Here is a 15,570-nt window from a genome sequence, read left to right on the forward strand (position 1 = left end):
ATCAATTCATTGTTTTTTGTTTTGTATATTAAATCTGCATTTTTCTGAATGTGCATATTTAGAGAACGAATAAAATTAATCGGATAAATTTTGTTTCAATTGCAACTTACTGTTGTTGTACCTTATTCATCTTAACTCCTCAGAGCATACTCTTTAAATTTTCCTTAAACTCAACTAAGAATTGAATGCAAAAAATAATATTGTTTTCAATATATATGACTATATGTATATTCAATATACATTACACATATTGAAAAAAATATTTATCTGAATGTAAATAAACACTCAGCTACTTCCTTCTTTTATGAGAAAATACTGATTTCACATCACACTTGTAGTTTATTGAAATAACTGTTTAGAGGAACGAGGAAAGTTGGGGGTCGGGAACTTGAGGTCATCTAAAGTCAAGATCTGTCCTTCACTCTTTATCGCACACATGTGCCTAATAATATTAAATGAGCAGTTGATTCTAATCGTTTTTTTACCTTTAAAAAATAAGTTCAAGTTGAAAAATATCAATTTTTAAATTCTCTATCTTTGTTTTATGACATCGACCCTGGAACTTGAACTTAAAATGCATCTAAACAAGGAAACAACGAATTAATAATTAATTGAAAAGTACATAGGGTAATAAACTAAAGATCTTTTTAACTTAAAACAAAATTTCAAAAATTTATTCCAAAAATTGTGTTTTAACTTTGGAGAATTGTTAAATTATTTTTTGTTGAATATAGAATGGCATTAAGTCAGTTGCCAAGGAGCTATAAAGTATATGGGAAGACGATGAAACATTCTCAATAATTTGGACTTCTTATACTAGAATATTAAGATTAAAGTAAAAATAAAAAATTCGTTTTTCGAACATAAAAATCACATAATTTTGGTATTCGAATGGAAATTCTATGACCAACTTAAAACAAAATTATAACATTATCATGATAGTCTACATAAATAAACAATGTATATATATATATAACAAAATTATGAGACGATTTATGCTTATAAACAAGATAAGTTTATCACTACAAGAAAGAAAAAATGTACTATTATTTATTAACATTTGCCCATTAACCTGCAGTATTGTAGATATAGAAAAAGGTTAATAATTTTTAATTTGCTGCATATAAAAGACCCACAGATTCTGTAGATTTCATCCCATTCTCTCTTCAGCTTTCTTTGACTTAATTTGTCAAATACTGTGAGTACTAAACTTTTAAATAATTTCAATAACTTTTCCATTACTCCTATTTTTTAATATATTAACTAGATTTTAATTTTTAATTTATACAATTGAAAATCTAATTAATTTTTTGGCAAATTTTTATTCAACCGAATATTTAATTGCAATATTTTATTATTTGACCAAATTCTATTTATTAGTTTTATCTTAAAATCAAATAAATTTTACTTAAGTCAAATAAATTGTATTTGAATCAGTAATTTCAGTGTTTGAAGCAAATACTATTTAATTGTCTCAAATAAATATTTGAATTTATTTGAATCAAGTAAATTTTTTTTCACTGTTTCTTAAATTTAGCGTAAAGTGTATTAGTTTAGCATCAATTATTTGAAAAATCAGTGAAAAAATTGAAATAAACAAATCCAAGAACAGAAAATTAAATTATTATTTTTATTAAATTAAAATTAATTAGGTTTCAAAATGTTGCTGTGTAAAATACTTTTTTCTTTCCTTAAAATAATACTTTTTTCTTAAATTCTAGAAAGTATTTAAGTAATTATTATACATAACAATAATAATAAAAATTATTATTATTATTAATATTAATTAGTTACAAAGCAATTAGTAGATTTTAATTTGTGTGAAATTTAATTTGTTGGACAATACATTTCCAAGTCAATTTCGAATAATTATTTTTTTTGTTCGTAAAAAATTGTGAAGATTTAAAGAAAATAACTATCAGTACTTTACTGACTCGAAATTAATGAAATTATACTAAGAAAACTAATTAATAAGGGATAAATAATAAATATTAACTGACGGCCATTGGTGTTAAGGCACGTGACTTAGTGAGTGGAACTTAGGCTCAATGGTTCGATCCCATCGCCCAGAAAATTAAATTACAACTATAAACTAATACAATTAAATAATAATTTAAATTTCCTTATAACTTGAAAAAAAATTTGTATTTTCTAGAAACCAAAACCAAAATGGCCGGATTCAAATCCTTCGGTATGTTGTTGGTGCTCTTGGCAACCGTCCTTATGATGTTCGCACCAATCATTAATGCCTGCGAATCAGTTGGAACCAAATGTCAACCTGATGGAAGTACAAATTGTTGTTCTGGATTCTGTTACAAACAAGTTGGATGGGCCGAGGGAGAATGCAGAGATCGTTAATTATAAACAATTGATTGATATAATGATTGATAATATATATACAACGAATTTATAAGGAAACTTCTTTTTTTGAATTTGAATCATATGTTTTTGTTAAATTTATTGTAAACAATATACTTTTTTTTGATTTCGGAATAAATAAAATGTGTCATTTAAATTGAAAAAAAATATTATTCGTCTTTTGTTTCTTTTATTGTTTGCATTTCATTTCTTTGTTTATAAATTTATGATTTAAGAAAATAAGTAACTTAATTCCACCCACTAGTGTCCTCTCTTTGGCAATATCGATAAGATTTCCAATAACGGTAAAGTAATACATTATTATTAAACAATTATTTTCCTGGTAAGAAAATTATAAATAAAACTAAGATAAACAATAGGCTTCTGTTTTTGTATATAAAAGGCGACGGGATTTTATTGTTTTCAGTACTTCTTTCAGTTTACTTTTTAAAAATTATTGTAAGTATATTATTTTATCTTGAAATTTTTTTTCACTGTATTTATGATTTTTTCATAAATACAGGGTTGTCACAAAAATTTAATTTTCTTTTTCCTTGACTTTTCCCTGATTTCCAGACAAAATTTCGATTTTTTTCTGACCCCAAAGAATATTCTGATTCACTCTAAAAATTATTAGATAGTCAAAAAAATGTTCTATTACATTCAATTATTTTTTTTAAATAAAAAAATTCTTTACAGGATTTCAATGTTATAAATTTCAAAAATATTATTAAAAAAATTCATAAGAAATAAATGAACAATTATCAATTATTTTTTGTAATTTTTGCAAAAGTTTCTAGAGAATTTTCAAAATTTATTTGTTTACAATTCAATTTTACGAAATTTTAATTATTGAGAAATTCTTCAATTAAATATTTAGAAAATAAAAGCTTGAAATAAAAAAAAATTCAATGAAACTTTTTCAAAATACAATTATTTCTAACAATTCATGCTATGCTTTTAATATTCAATTATTATCTAAAATTTTAACTGAAATTAATTTTTAAAACAATTTTTTTTATAGAAAATTCTAAGAGAATTCAATTATTTAAAAAAAATGGCCAGTTTCAAATTATTGTTCGTGCTTTTGGCAACAATTTTAATGTTCGTGGCTCCTGCTATTAACGCTTGCGAACCATCTGGAACTGCATGCCAACCCGATGGATCAACAGATTGTTGTTCAGGCTTTTGTTACAAGCAAGTAGGATGGGCAATAGGATATTGCAGAAATCGTTAGAAAAAAAATGATACAATCTTGTTATATATTTTTGACTCATATAATGATTTAAAAAATTATACAATAAATATTCGCAAGAAAAAAAAATGTTTTATATTATTTTTTGCGTTAACAGAATTTTAACCCTCTATCCTCTCCTATCCCAGAAATAGGAAAAAAATTTGCACTGAAATCAAAATTATATCATTACATCCTAATAATAATAAATAAAAATTAATTTTTAATACCAGTTCCTCATTAAAACATATATTTTGTATGCTTTATATTTTCAAATAAAATTAATGATCACAAAAAAAATATTTTTCTCAATTTACATTGCTGAAGTTCACAATGTTTATAATTAACAAACAAAAATATCTTTTTATTCAAATTTTTTTATTACAATAGTTCTTGTTTGACAATTTAAAAAGAAAAAGTTTCTAAACTATAAAAATATTATTGTTTACTGTATGAAAAAATAAAAAAAAATAATATAAAATAAAAAAAAAAAATAGAAAAATAAGAAAATAGAAAATATTTTTCCTTCCTCATAGAAAAAGGATTGTAACGGTGAGAATAAGAATATTTTTTCTTTCGATCGTTGATCATAAACGTTATGAATTGTAACTTTAGTGAAAAATTATGGTCCATAGTATATTGTAAAATATATATGTATATCATTTATTACAGACAAATTGCTTACAGTGTTAGTTTTAATACAAAGAACGATGCTCACATGAATGATAATAAATTAAAGACGTGGATTGAATAAAATAATAATAATAATAATAATAATAATAAAAATAAAAATACGGGTAATTGTAATAATTAATATAAACACGCATCACATATAAAAGGGTTAAAATACGCAAACAGCGTTATAATAAACCGTATACAATGACATTAAAAACTATTACAATCAAGATTATGAATTCGAAAATTTTAATTATTATTTTGAAATTTTATCACAATTCTTCTTAAACACTGTAAAAAGAAAGTGCTAAATTAGATTTCAGATGTATTAAAATAAAATCGAAAATAGTGATTCAATACCGAAAATTGCGACTTTTCTTCTTACAGTTTACTTTTCAGAATAAATATTTATAATTTTGAAGAAAAAAAATGGAAATTATCAATTTTTTGATTATTCGTATATAATAATCTAGTCATAAGAAGCATATTTTTAAAAAAATATTTTGTAATCAAGTGCAAAGTTAAACTAAAATGATTCTATTCTATAATAAATAATAATATTAATATGTAGAGCTACTTTCACGTATGTGCATAAAAGAAAACGATACATTTATTTAAAGTCATTGATATTATTAAATTCGTTTAATCAAAAATTGTTATCAATTATAACTTTTTGTTTCTCCCTTTTTCTTCCCTTCTAATTCGAATTTTAATTGAACCGCTTTTTGGCACATCGTGATTGTCTAATGGTCAATTGGAGGTACGATCATAAAATTAAAACACAATATATTAAGAAAATTATAAGTTATCTGAATCCTAAAGTATGTTATCAGATTTCGTAAATAAAATCCAAAATTATTTTCATTTCAATTGAAGGTCTCGATGAAAGAACCGATTATAATTTTTTTTCAACAAAAAATTAAATTTTAAATCCCAATTTCAAGAAATTGAAAACTTTTTTTTAAAAATCGAGAGAAAAAAAATTATAATCGATTCTTTGATTGAAATTCCCAATTAACGTCTAGAAAATAGACAATATTTCAATTCCTTTAGGAAACATTTCAATTCGCAAAAAGGGCAGGAATTCTCCTTTTCCCAATTTTTGTCTCAACTGAAAGAAAATTAAGAAAAAATACCTACCGGGAAAAACAGTCTTTTTACCTACTACCAGCAAATGTAACCTTGCAAAAATTTTGAATTATTTGTACAAAATTTACATCATATAAAGAATTTAGAAAAAAGAAAATTCTCCTAGAATACTATCGAGGTTTTTTTTTATATATAGAATTAAGAAACAAACTAAATTTTTTCGATTTTGATATTCGCTTCGAGAAATTTCTTCGAATTCCACGAATAAAAAAAAAAAAATAAATAAATAAAAGATCTCGATTGAAGAACGACGTTGTGTGAGAAAAAAATTCGAGACGAAGTGACTTGTCGTTTTTGAGATAATGTTTGATGATCGATCTTGTTCAATCAAGTTGCTTCAGTGGGTCAAAACTTAGATGATTAATAATCAGCCAAGCGTATCTAATACAAATAATTTTTTGGCTCCTCGATTGGCTGACCGCAAACGCCGAGATATTTCTTCGTCACATGATGTCGAGTGCGACAAGTTTCAATTTCGAGGAGACATTCATTGGTGTAGGTTTTGCCATCGGTTCCACAAACAGGATCATAAAATTGAGGACAAATCTTTTGACATCCTCTGAACATGAATCCTTGCACACATCGCTGTATAGGCACCACGTAGACGTGTTTTCTGAAAGAGAGACAATTTTCTTTTTAAAAATCACAAAAGAATTCGTTCCTCTTTCTTTGCCACAAAAAATTAATTTTGCATTTTCCGAACTTTTTCCTCATTTCCAGAAAAAATTTTGACTCTTATCCTGACCCTAAACCCTAAAGAATATTCTGATTCACTCTAAAAATTATTAGACAAAAGAAAAAAATTTATTACATTTATTTACACTTCAAAAGTAAAATTATTCGAAAATATCAATAACTTCTTTTTTAAATAAATATTTAATCGTTATTATTTTTCCATACAAATTAAGATTTCAAAAAATTCAAATATAAACCTTTTGAAATTCAATATCTTTTAAGAATTTTATTAGAAAACATGAAGATATCGAGCACTCCGAGTCTTCGACTCGGAGTGATCACTATCTTCATGTTTTATGATAATTTAAACTTCAATAAAATTTTTCAAAAAAAAATTAAATTATTTACAAAAAAAGGCCTCGAAGAAATGAAAGTGTTTAAAAAACTGAAATTAATTTTTAAATCAATTTTTTATTAGAAAATTCTACTATAATTAAATTATTTAAATACAAAATTAAATAATTTATTGAATAATTGAATCTTTTTTAAATTGAACTCTCATAAAAAATTTTATCACCAAATTTTTAAATAATTGGATTTTTTCGACGAATTTTAATAAAATTTTGAAGAATAATTACATTATTCGAGGAATTTGATCAAATTTTTATTAAAAATAATTGAAATTCTGCAATGAATTTTATAATATTTATGAAAATAATTGAATTCCTAAAAAGAATTTTAGTATTTACGAAAACAATTGAATCTCTGAAAAAATTTTATTATTTACGAAAATAATTGAATTATTGAGAAGAAATTTATAAAATATTTGTAAACAATTGAATTCCTGTGAAATTTTTATTATTTTATGAAAATAATTGAACGTTTGCGTCGAATTTTATCAAATTTTTTTCAATAATTGAATTCTGTTGGAAAATTTTACTAAAATAATAAATATTAAAAATCATTTAGTTGAGGAAAATTTTTAAAAATACATAATTGAAATTTTGCCAAGAATTGTAATAAAATTTTTGAAAATAATAGAATTTCGTGAAAGAATTTTAATATTTCTAAAGATAATTGAAATCTTGAAGAGAATTTTAAATTAATTCCTCGAAAAATGTAATTATTTTCAAACATTTTTTGCAAGAATCCACCAAATTTTTGAATTTCACAAATAATGAAATTCATTGTTGAAATTCAAATAATTTTAAAATCTCCTATTTTAATAAAATTTATCAAAAGAATTCAATTATTTACAAAAAAATGTAATAAAATTCGCTATAAGAATTCAATTATTTACACAAATAATACAATTATCAAAAATTTAAATTGAAATTAATTTTTAAAACAATTTATATTAGAAAATTCTATGAAAATTCAATTACTTCAATACAAAAATGAAAAAATTATTGAATAAATAAATGTTTCTCAAAATTGAATTCTCATAAAGAATTTCATCAGGAAATTTTTAAATAATTGAATTTTTCTTACGAATTTTAATAAAAATTTCAAGAATAATTACATTTTTCGAAGAATTCAGTTATAATTGTATTAAAAATAATTGAAATTATATGATGAGTTTTATTATTCATAAAAATAATTGAATCTCTGTCTAAAAAAATTTATTATTTATAAAATTAATTGAATTATAGCGAAGAAATTTGTAAAAAATTTGTAAACAATTGAATTCCTGTGAAATTTTTATTATTTTATGAAAATAATTAAACGTTTGCGTCGAATTTTATTAAATTTTTTTCAATAATTGAATTCTCTTGGAAAATTTTACTAAAATAATAAATATTAAAAATCATTTAATTGAGGAAAAGTTTTAAAAATAATTGAAATTTTGCCAAGAATTGTAATAAAATTTTTGAAAATAATAGAATTTCGTGAAAGAATTTTAATATTTCTAAAGATAATTGAAATCTTGAAAATAATTTTGGATAAGTTACATTAGCATTATGTCTATAAAAAAATTGAATTTTTGAAGAATTTAAATTTGAAGTTTTAAAAATTGTAATTAAAAATTCTGAAAGAGTTGATATTTTTATTGATTTTTTATTGATTTATTTATTTAATTATCTCTCTAAAATACGCAACCCCACAAAATAGAAAATAATTCCTGCAAAAATTTTAAGTTTCAACACGATAATCACAAGGAAAGTTTAAATTCAAACGCCTAGAAAGTAAGTAAAATTTCTCAAATCGAACGAATCGGTAATTTTCTGAAAGAACAATTAAAATTAATTGCATAATCGAATGAAATAATAAACGAATGTTTGAAATTACCCGCAATTGTCCCTCTTCATCTCGCATTCATTGCGGTACAGTTTATTGTCAGAACCGCAAGCAAACTGTCGTTCCCCGTTGCAGATTTGGTTACAAAGAGCAGTGGTGCGGCAATGCTGAGCAGGAACTTGAACCACTCTTTGACCACAAGTATCACGCTGTAGGTGACATAAGGAACTGCGCAAATAAAAACATTTTTCTTTAAATAAACAAACAAAATTTTGTTCCTTTACAAATAAATATTGATAAAAATATTTTTTTTGTCAAAAAAAAAAAAAAAAAAAATTAGGACAAAAATAATGTCAAGGCAAAAAAAAGTTTCCCTCTAAAAAATTTATATCTTTTTCTCTCTAAATTTAAAGCAGTAAAAATGTTTACTAATTTTAATTAGTAACTGGCTCTTTGCTCGTGAATTAGTAAATTTTACTAATAAATAGTAATTTCTAGTAATTTATTAGTTAAAATCAAGAGTTAAAAGTTAAAATTAATTTTTTGGTTTAAAATAAAGAATTTGTTTAAAACATAATAAATTTCTTTATGCAACTCTCTACATTTAAATTGGTAAAAATGTTTACTAATTTCATTTAGTGACTCACTCTTTGCGAGTGAATTAGTAAATTTTACTTATCAATAAATTAGCTTCGAATTTTTTTAAAGACAATTACTGTTTTTTAGTAAAATTTACTAATTCAAAAGCAAAAATTTAGTCACTAATTAAAATTAGTAAATATTAGTAATTTTTTTATCGTCCATCACAATAAATTTAATAAATTTTCCTTGACCACTTTTGAATTTAAGAAAAATTCTTTTTTTTAAATAAAAAAAGAATTTTTAAAGTTCAAAAAAGGTCAAAGAAAATTTATTAAAACTACTAAACATTTTTGCACTAATTAAAATTCAGAAAGTTGCATAAAGAAATTTATTGTTTCAAACAAATTCTTCATATTTTCAACCAAAAAAAAATTAATTTAATTTTTTTGATTTTAATAGTAAACGAAAACTGGTTTTTGACATTTCTTGTTTTTTTTCTAACGATCCCTACAATCTGAACGTATACAGAAATATAATTCTCAGAGTCCAATCAAGATTATGACAAGGAAATATTGCAAACTTGTTCTACCAAATACTGTTCAAAGTAAAAGGAATATTACATCGATAAAATTATTAATAATTTAAGTTTGAACTTGAGATTAAAAACAGGTTAATAAATCATCAAGACTGTTATAAAAGGAATCCCAGATTATCATTTTCAAAAAAAGAGGCCTATTTGCTTTTCAACACTTTGAAACCAGTTTTTCTTTTTTCTCGCAGTTATCAATATCAAAAGGCAAAAAAAAATATTTTTCTTAAAAAAAAGAAAAAGAGGAAAAAATATTTTCTTTTTTGAAAGAAAAGTTTCATTTCTCCTATAAATATTAATTTAGAGGTAGGGGGGGGGGGGTGGTTTTTCTAAAGATAGACATTAAATAATCTAAATGACGCTTTTAGTCACCGATAAACATTTCCGTCGCTTCCACAAACTGGTTCTTCTGGCACATTATTGCAATCTTCAGGGCACTGTTCTGCTTCTTTCAAGGTCGTACACTGTCCAAGATGTGCCAATTGAATTCCTTTTCTGAAATTACATTTTTATTTTTATAAAAGAAAAGGAAAATTATTTAAAAAGAAAAAAATGCTCTTGAAAGTGAAATGTGACTTTATTTTGATTTCTATCTTTGAAAAGAGGAGAGAAAAGAGAAAAAAAAAACTCACAGACAAGATGCAACGTTGAGAAGACACTGATTTGAGTAGGTGTTTGCGTCGCTTCCGCAAACCGGATCTACTTCATTTAAACATCGAGATTGTTGCTTCATGCACTTTGTAACACGGGTTTTGCACTTGTCGAAATCAACCACGCTCACTTTTCTCCTCGCTTGCCTGTGGAATACAAAAGCATATGTAGAATGAAAAAAGAAAAAACATTTTTTAATACCAATGAATTTTAATTTATTTCTTCACTCGGAAAAAAATTATATATTTGAATGAATGAATAAAATGAATTATTAAATATTCCATTTTGTTCTATGAACTTTATTTTAAATTAGTTTTTAGTTTAGTTTATTCTATTTAAAAAGAAAATTTTTTTTTTTAAAGTTTCTTTGGTTGACTCAATCAAAATTTGTTTATAGTATCAAACAAATTTTTTTCTGAGTATTCTTATAAATCTAATTTTATTCAAGAATTCAATTATTTTCAGAAATAATTAAATTTTCGATGTACTGAAAATCATTGAATTCTTGTAAAGTATTTATAAAAAATTTTGAAAATAATTGAATTTATCTCAAGAATTTTATTTACATTTTTTTTCAATAATTGAATTCTATCGAGAAAATGTAACTAAAATTATTGTATTCAAAATAATTTTATTCTTGGCTAGATTTTTATTAAAATTCTTAAAAATAATTCAATTAATTTGAAGAATTTATTTCAATTTTCTTGAAAATAATGGAGTTTTTTAAATAATTTTTATAAAAAATTTTGAAAGTAATTGACTTTTATGAAGATTTTCTTTTAAATTATTAAAATAATCGTGTTTATTATTAATTGTAATAAACGATTTTCCTATTAAATTATATTAAAATATTTATAGAAAATTGAATTCTTCCAAACAATTGCATTAGAGTTTTTGTAAATAATTACATTTTTTGGAAGAATTTAATTATATTTCGTAAAAATAATGTAATCTTTAAAGTAATTTTAATTACAAATTTTTAAAATAATAGAAATTTACAAAAAATTTAATTAAAAATTTTTAAGAACAATTAAATTGTTTAGAAAAATTTTATTACAATTTTTAAAAATAATTGAATCTGTTAGAGAAATTTTATTAAAATTATCTTGAATATAATTGAATTTTTTTCAAGAAATTTTATTAAAATTGTATTGAAAATAATTGAATTTCTCAGAAGAATTTTATTATTTATAAGAATAATTGGATTTTTGCTAAGAATTTTACAATTTATAAAAATAATTGAATTGTTACGAAGAAGTTTATCAGAATTGTGGAAAATAATTGAATGTTTATTAAAACTCTTGAAATTAATTGAATTTAAATAATATTTTTAAACATTGTATTCTGTCGAGAAATTTTATTACAATTGTATTGATAATAATTGAATTTCTCCGAAACATTTTATTATTTATGAATATAATTGAATTGTTTTGAAGAATTTATTTCAATTTTCTTAAAAATAATGGAATTTTTTTTAATAGTTTTTACTGGAAATTTTGAAAGTAATTAAATTTTATAAAGAATTTAATTATATTTCGTAAAAATTATGTATTTTTTTAAAGTAATTTTAATTGAAAATTTTAAAAATAATAGAAACTTACAAGGAATTTTATTAAAAAATTTTGAGAACAATTGAATTCTTTAGAAAAATTTTATTACAATTTTTAAAAATAATTGAATCTGCTGGAAAATTTTATTAAAATTATCTTGAATATAATTAAAATTTTTTCAAGAAATTATAATTAAAATTAAATTAAAATTATATTGAAAATAATTGAATTTTTGCCAAGAATTTTACAATTTATAAAAATAATTGAATTGTTTCGAAGAATTTTATCAGAAGTGTTGAAAATAATTGAATTTAAATAATATTTTTAAAAATAATTGTATAGGTATTCTGTCGAGAAATTTTATTAAAATTGTACTGAAACTGAAAGTAATTGAATATTGCTTCGAAACATTTTATTATTTTTGAAAATAATTGAATTTCTTTGAAGAAGTTTATTACTTATGGATTTTACAATTCATAAAAATAATTGAATTGTTTCGATGAATTTTATCTAAATTAAAATTGTATTGAAAATAATTGCATTTCTCCAAAACATTTTATTATTTATGAAAATAATTGAATTTCTTTGAAGAATTTTATTACTTATGGATTTTACAATTCATAAAAGTAATTACATTTTTTTGAAGCCCAACTTTTAAAAAATTCAATTATTTTTTGAATAAAATTATTCGCAAAATAATTTATAAACAATAATTTTTCGAGTGTTTTACAAGAATTGAACTATTTAAAAGAAGTTCAATTTCAAAAGTTCAATTATTGTTAGAATTGAAAAGAAATTAAAATTAAATTAAATCTTTTCAATATTTTTATAAAAGGTAACAAAATTGATAATTTTCTAATGATTTCTAGAAATTGAATATTTTTCCAGTACTTTTGATAAAATTCTCTGACTTTTTCCTGACCAATTTTACTTTCCCTGACATTTTCCTGAATTCCCTGACCTGTGGAAACTCAGATTAGTCTAACTTATTTATAAAAATAGTAGCTAAATTTTTGTATGTACACTTTAGTTGATAATAATTAAGCAAAGAATTTATCATCGCATATTTCCATCTAAATTGAATTCTATTATTAGAAAATAGAAGGGCACTCAAGATATATTCAGATTGATAAATAAAATGCCTTACCCGCAATTAAGCATCTGCATTTCGCATTCGTTTCGATAGATAAGTCCGTCTGATCCGCAAACAGACACTTCTGGTTCATTTTTGCAGTCGAGTGGACAGACTGTTGCGGCACTTCCTGAATTTCTCTCCCGTGTCATGCAGAAGGACATTGGTACTTCGAATACATGTTTCCTGTGTACATTTTATCAGAAATATTTCATTATTCCTCAAATCTTAAAACTCAAATCTAGAAGCATAATTATTAATTTAAAAAAAAATATTAAAACATTAAAATTTAATTATAATTACACTGAATTAAATTATTAAATTACACTATAAATTAAATTATTTACACTGAAAAAAATTTATTTGAATCAAATAACCGATTACTTGTCTTATCAAATAAATATTTACTTGAGTCAAACACTTTTTATTCAAGTCAAATAAATTCTATTTGAACCAATAATAATTTCAGTACTTAAAAACCATTTATGACAATTGGCATAAATAGAAATTATTTTTAACATGAAAAAAGCGTTTTATCTGGAATAGCGAGAAGTTTCTCTGGAATAGCAAAAGTTTTAATTGATTTAAGTAAAAATTTTGCTAATATAGTGAAATTTTTTATTCTATTTTTTTTTGTTCCAAGTAAAGTTTTCTTTTCGTATACTAATAATTATTTGACAACGGATAGTCGTGACAATTGATAATATTAATAATCGTTTATTTGAATCAAATAAAGTTTTCTCTTAGCGTATTAAATTAAATTAAATTATTTTCTATAAATTTGAATTAGTTAAAAATAATTAAAACTTTTGAAAATAATTAAATTCTTTCTAAGGAAAGAAAATTTTATTGAGCAGACAATATTTGACGCAGAGTAAGAATTATTTTTAACAAATTCAGATTTAGAGTCTTGAGGAAAATAAAGTTTGTGAGTAATTTGCGGAAAATTTACACAGTAAAACACTCCTCTCGGCTTGTTTTCTTCAACAATATATACATAGTTTGTTTTTTTATTGATAAAATCGTTTAAAATTAATTTGAAAAGAAAATGTTTTTCCAATCTTATCCTCTCTCCCTCTCACGCAAATCATAGAGTCAATAAAGGAAAATCGAGACAATATCCACAAATTTTTATTTTCCTGCCTGTATACAATCAAAGTTATAAAAATAAGGTAAAAGTGTAGCTTCATTTCTTGCATATAAAAAGCTGCCCGATTCCGTTTACTTCACATCATTTCGTATTGGACTTCATTCTTTAGTTCTCAATTACTGTGAGTATAATAAATGAATTATTATAAACTATTCAAAAAATTATCTTTAATAAATAATTAATTTTATTACGAAATAATTTCATTGGAACGTCCACATGAAGAGGGTCTAAATCGTCACTAATTTGTTATTCATATGAAATTTCAAAAAAACTTCAGTCTCAGATCTTTATATTTTTATTTTTGATATTCTGTTTACAGAAATTCAAAACAAAAAATGGCAAGTTGCAAATTGTTGTTTGTGCTTTTGGCAACCGTTTTCATGTTCCTGGCTCCTGCTGTCAATGCTCAGTGTGAACCTGATGGTGTCTCTTGTCAACCCGATGGAAGTACAAATTGCTGTTCAGGCTTTTGCTACAAACAAGTTGGATGGGCTGCTGGATATTGTAGAGCCCGTTAATTAAATTAATAAACAACAGAAATTTCATCAACTCTTCAAAATTATACCCCCCAACTGTCGAAATTAGTAACACAATGTAAATTTTTCGATAAATTCAAATTCTAAAATGTAAACTGAAATCTAAGTGAAAATACAAACTCTCCTAATACTGCAAATTAAAAATCTTTTCTTTCATTTAAACCCGAAATGAATCTTCAAAATAATACCCAAAATTCATTTATTTCAAACTTAACATCTACAAAAAATTAATTTTCTTTTTCCCTGATTTTCAGACTTTTTTTTGAGTTTTTTTTGGAATTTTGACTTTTTTCTGACCCTAAAGGATATTTGGATTCGCTCTAAAAATTATTAGAGAGCCAAAAAAATATTTTATTACATTTATTTACGAATTTCCTTAATTGCAAATTTATTCAAAAACATCAATAACTTCTTTTTTAAATAAATATTTAATCATTGTTATTTTTTCATAAGAATTGAGATTTTAAAAAAATTAGAATTTAAACCTTTTGAAATTTTATAATTTTTAAGAATATTATTATAAAACATGAAGATAGCAATCACTCCGAGTGATTGCTATCTTCATGTTTTATAATAATTTAAACTTCCATAAAATTTTTCAAAAGAAAATTCAATTATTTACAAAAATTTTAATAAAATCGCAAGATTCCAATTATTTTTGTAAGAAATACAATTTTTTTACACCAATTCAATTTTTAATAAAATGTAATAAAATTCGTTGTAAGAATTCAATTATTATCATAAATAATAAAATTTTTCGTAGGATTTCAATTATTTTTAATATAATTTTAAATGAATTCCTCGAAAATTGTAATTATTTTCAAATATTTTTTGCAAGAATTCAATTACATTTTAAAAATAATGAAATTCTTTGCTGAAATTAAAATATTTTCAAAATCTACTATTTTCATAAAAATTCTCAAAAAAATTCAATTAAAAAAAAATTTAATAAAATTCGTTGCAAGAATTCAATTATTTTAATAAATAATAAAATTCTTCATAGGATTTCAAGTATTTTTTTTATAATTTTAAGTAAATTCTTCGAAAAAAA

At 22.7% G+C, this 15,570-nt stretch overlaps 3 protein-coding genes across 3 annotated transcripts in view; 2 read left to right on the plus strand and 1 right to left on the minus strand.

Annotated features, from left to right (window-relative positions):
• Positions 1–1,048: 1,048 nt before the first annotated feature.
• Positions 1,049–2,528, plus strand: LOC122505497 (antimicrobial peptide Alo-3-like). The gene is made up of 2 exons (XM_043617160.1): positions 1,049–1,198; positions 2,156–2,528. The coding sequence occupies exon 2, from the start codon at positions 2,170–2,172 to the stop codon at positions 2,356–2,358; it is 189 nt and encodes a 62-aa protein (XP_043473095.1). The 5' UTR covers positions 1,049–1,198; positions 2,156–2,169; the 3' UTR covers positions 2,359–2,528.
• Positions 2,529–4,853: 2,325 nt separating this feature from the next.
• Positions 4,854–15,570, minus strand: part of LOC122505501 (agrin-like) — a 70,510-nt gene continuing 59,793 nt past the window's right edge. Inside the window, exons 5-9 of the mRNA XM_043617166.1 lie at positions 12,849–13,019; positions 10,133–10,297; positions 9,873–9,995; positions 8,381–8,557; positions 4,854–6,029 (exon numbers count right to left, since the gene is read on the minus strand). Of these exons, the coding sequence (XP_043473101.1) occupies positions 5,798–6,029; positions 8,381–8,557; positions 9,873–9,995; positions 10,133–10,297; positions 12,849–13,019 (868 nt within the window). The 3' untranslated portion in view covers positions 4,854–5,797. The remainder of the gene's footprint in view (positions 6,030–8,380; positions 8,558–9,872; positions 9,996–10,132; positions 10,298–12,848; positions 13,020–15,570) is intronic.
• On the plus strand, positions 13,945–14,663 carry LOC122505503 (antimicrobial peptide Alo-3-like). The gene is made up of 2 exons (XM_043617169.1): positions 13,945–14,104; positions 14,303–14,663. Exon 2 carries the CDS (start codon positions 14,319–14,321, stop codon positions 14,499–14,501), a length of 183 nt encoding a protein of 60 aa, XP_043473104.1. The 5' UTR covers positions 13,945–14,104; positions 14,303–14,318; the 3' UTR covers positions 14,502–14,663.

This window comes from Leptopilina heterotoma, unplaced genomic scaffold (assembly GCF_015476425.1).
Source record: "Leptopilina heterotoma isolate Lh14 unplaced genomic scaffold, ASM1547642v1 Lhet_36, whole genome shotgun sequence".
In the NCBI taxonomy this organism is placed as follows: Eukaryota; Metazoa; Arthropoda; class Insecta; order Hymenoptera; family Figitidae; genus Leptopilina; species Leptopilina heterotoma.

What these genes read in the sequence shown, in the direction of transcription:
- LOC122505503 (XM_043617169.1), top strand. Translation starts at nt 14,319, where the DNA reads ATGGCAAGTTGCAAATTGTTGTTTGTGCTTTTGGCAACCGTTTTCATG.
- LOC122505497 (XM_043617160.1), top strand. Translation starts at nt 2,170, where the DNA reads ATGGCCGGATTCAAATCCTTCGGTATGTTGTTGGTGCTCTTGGCAACC.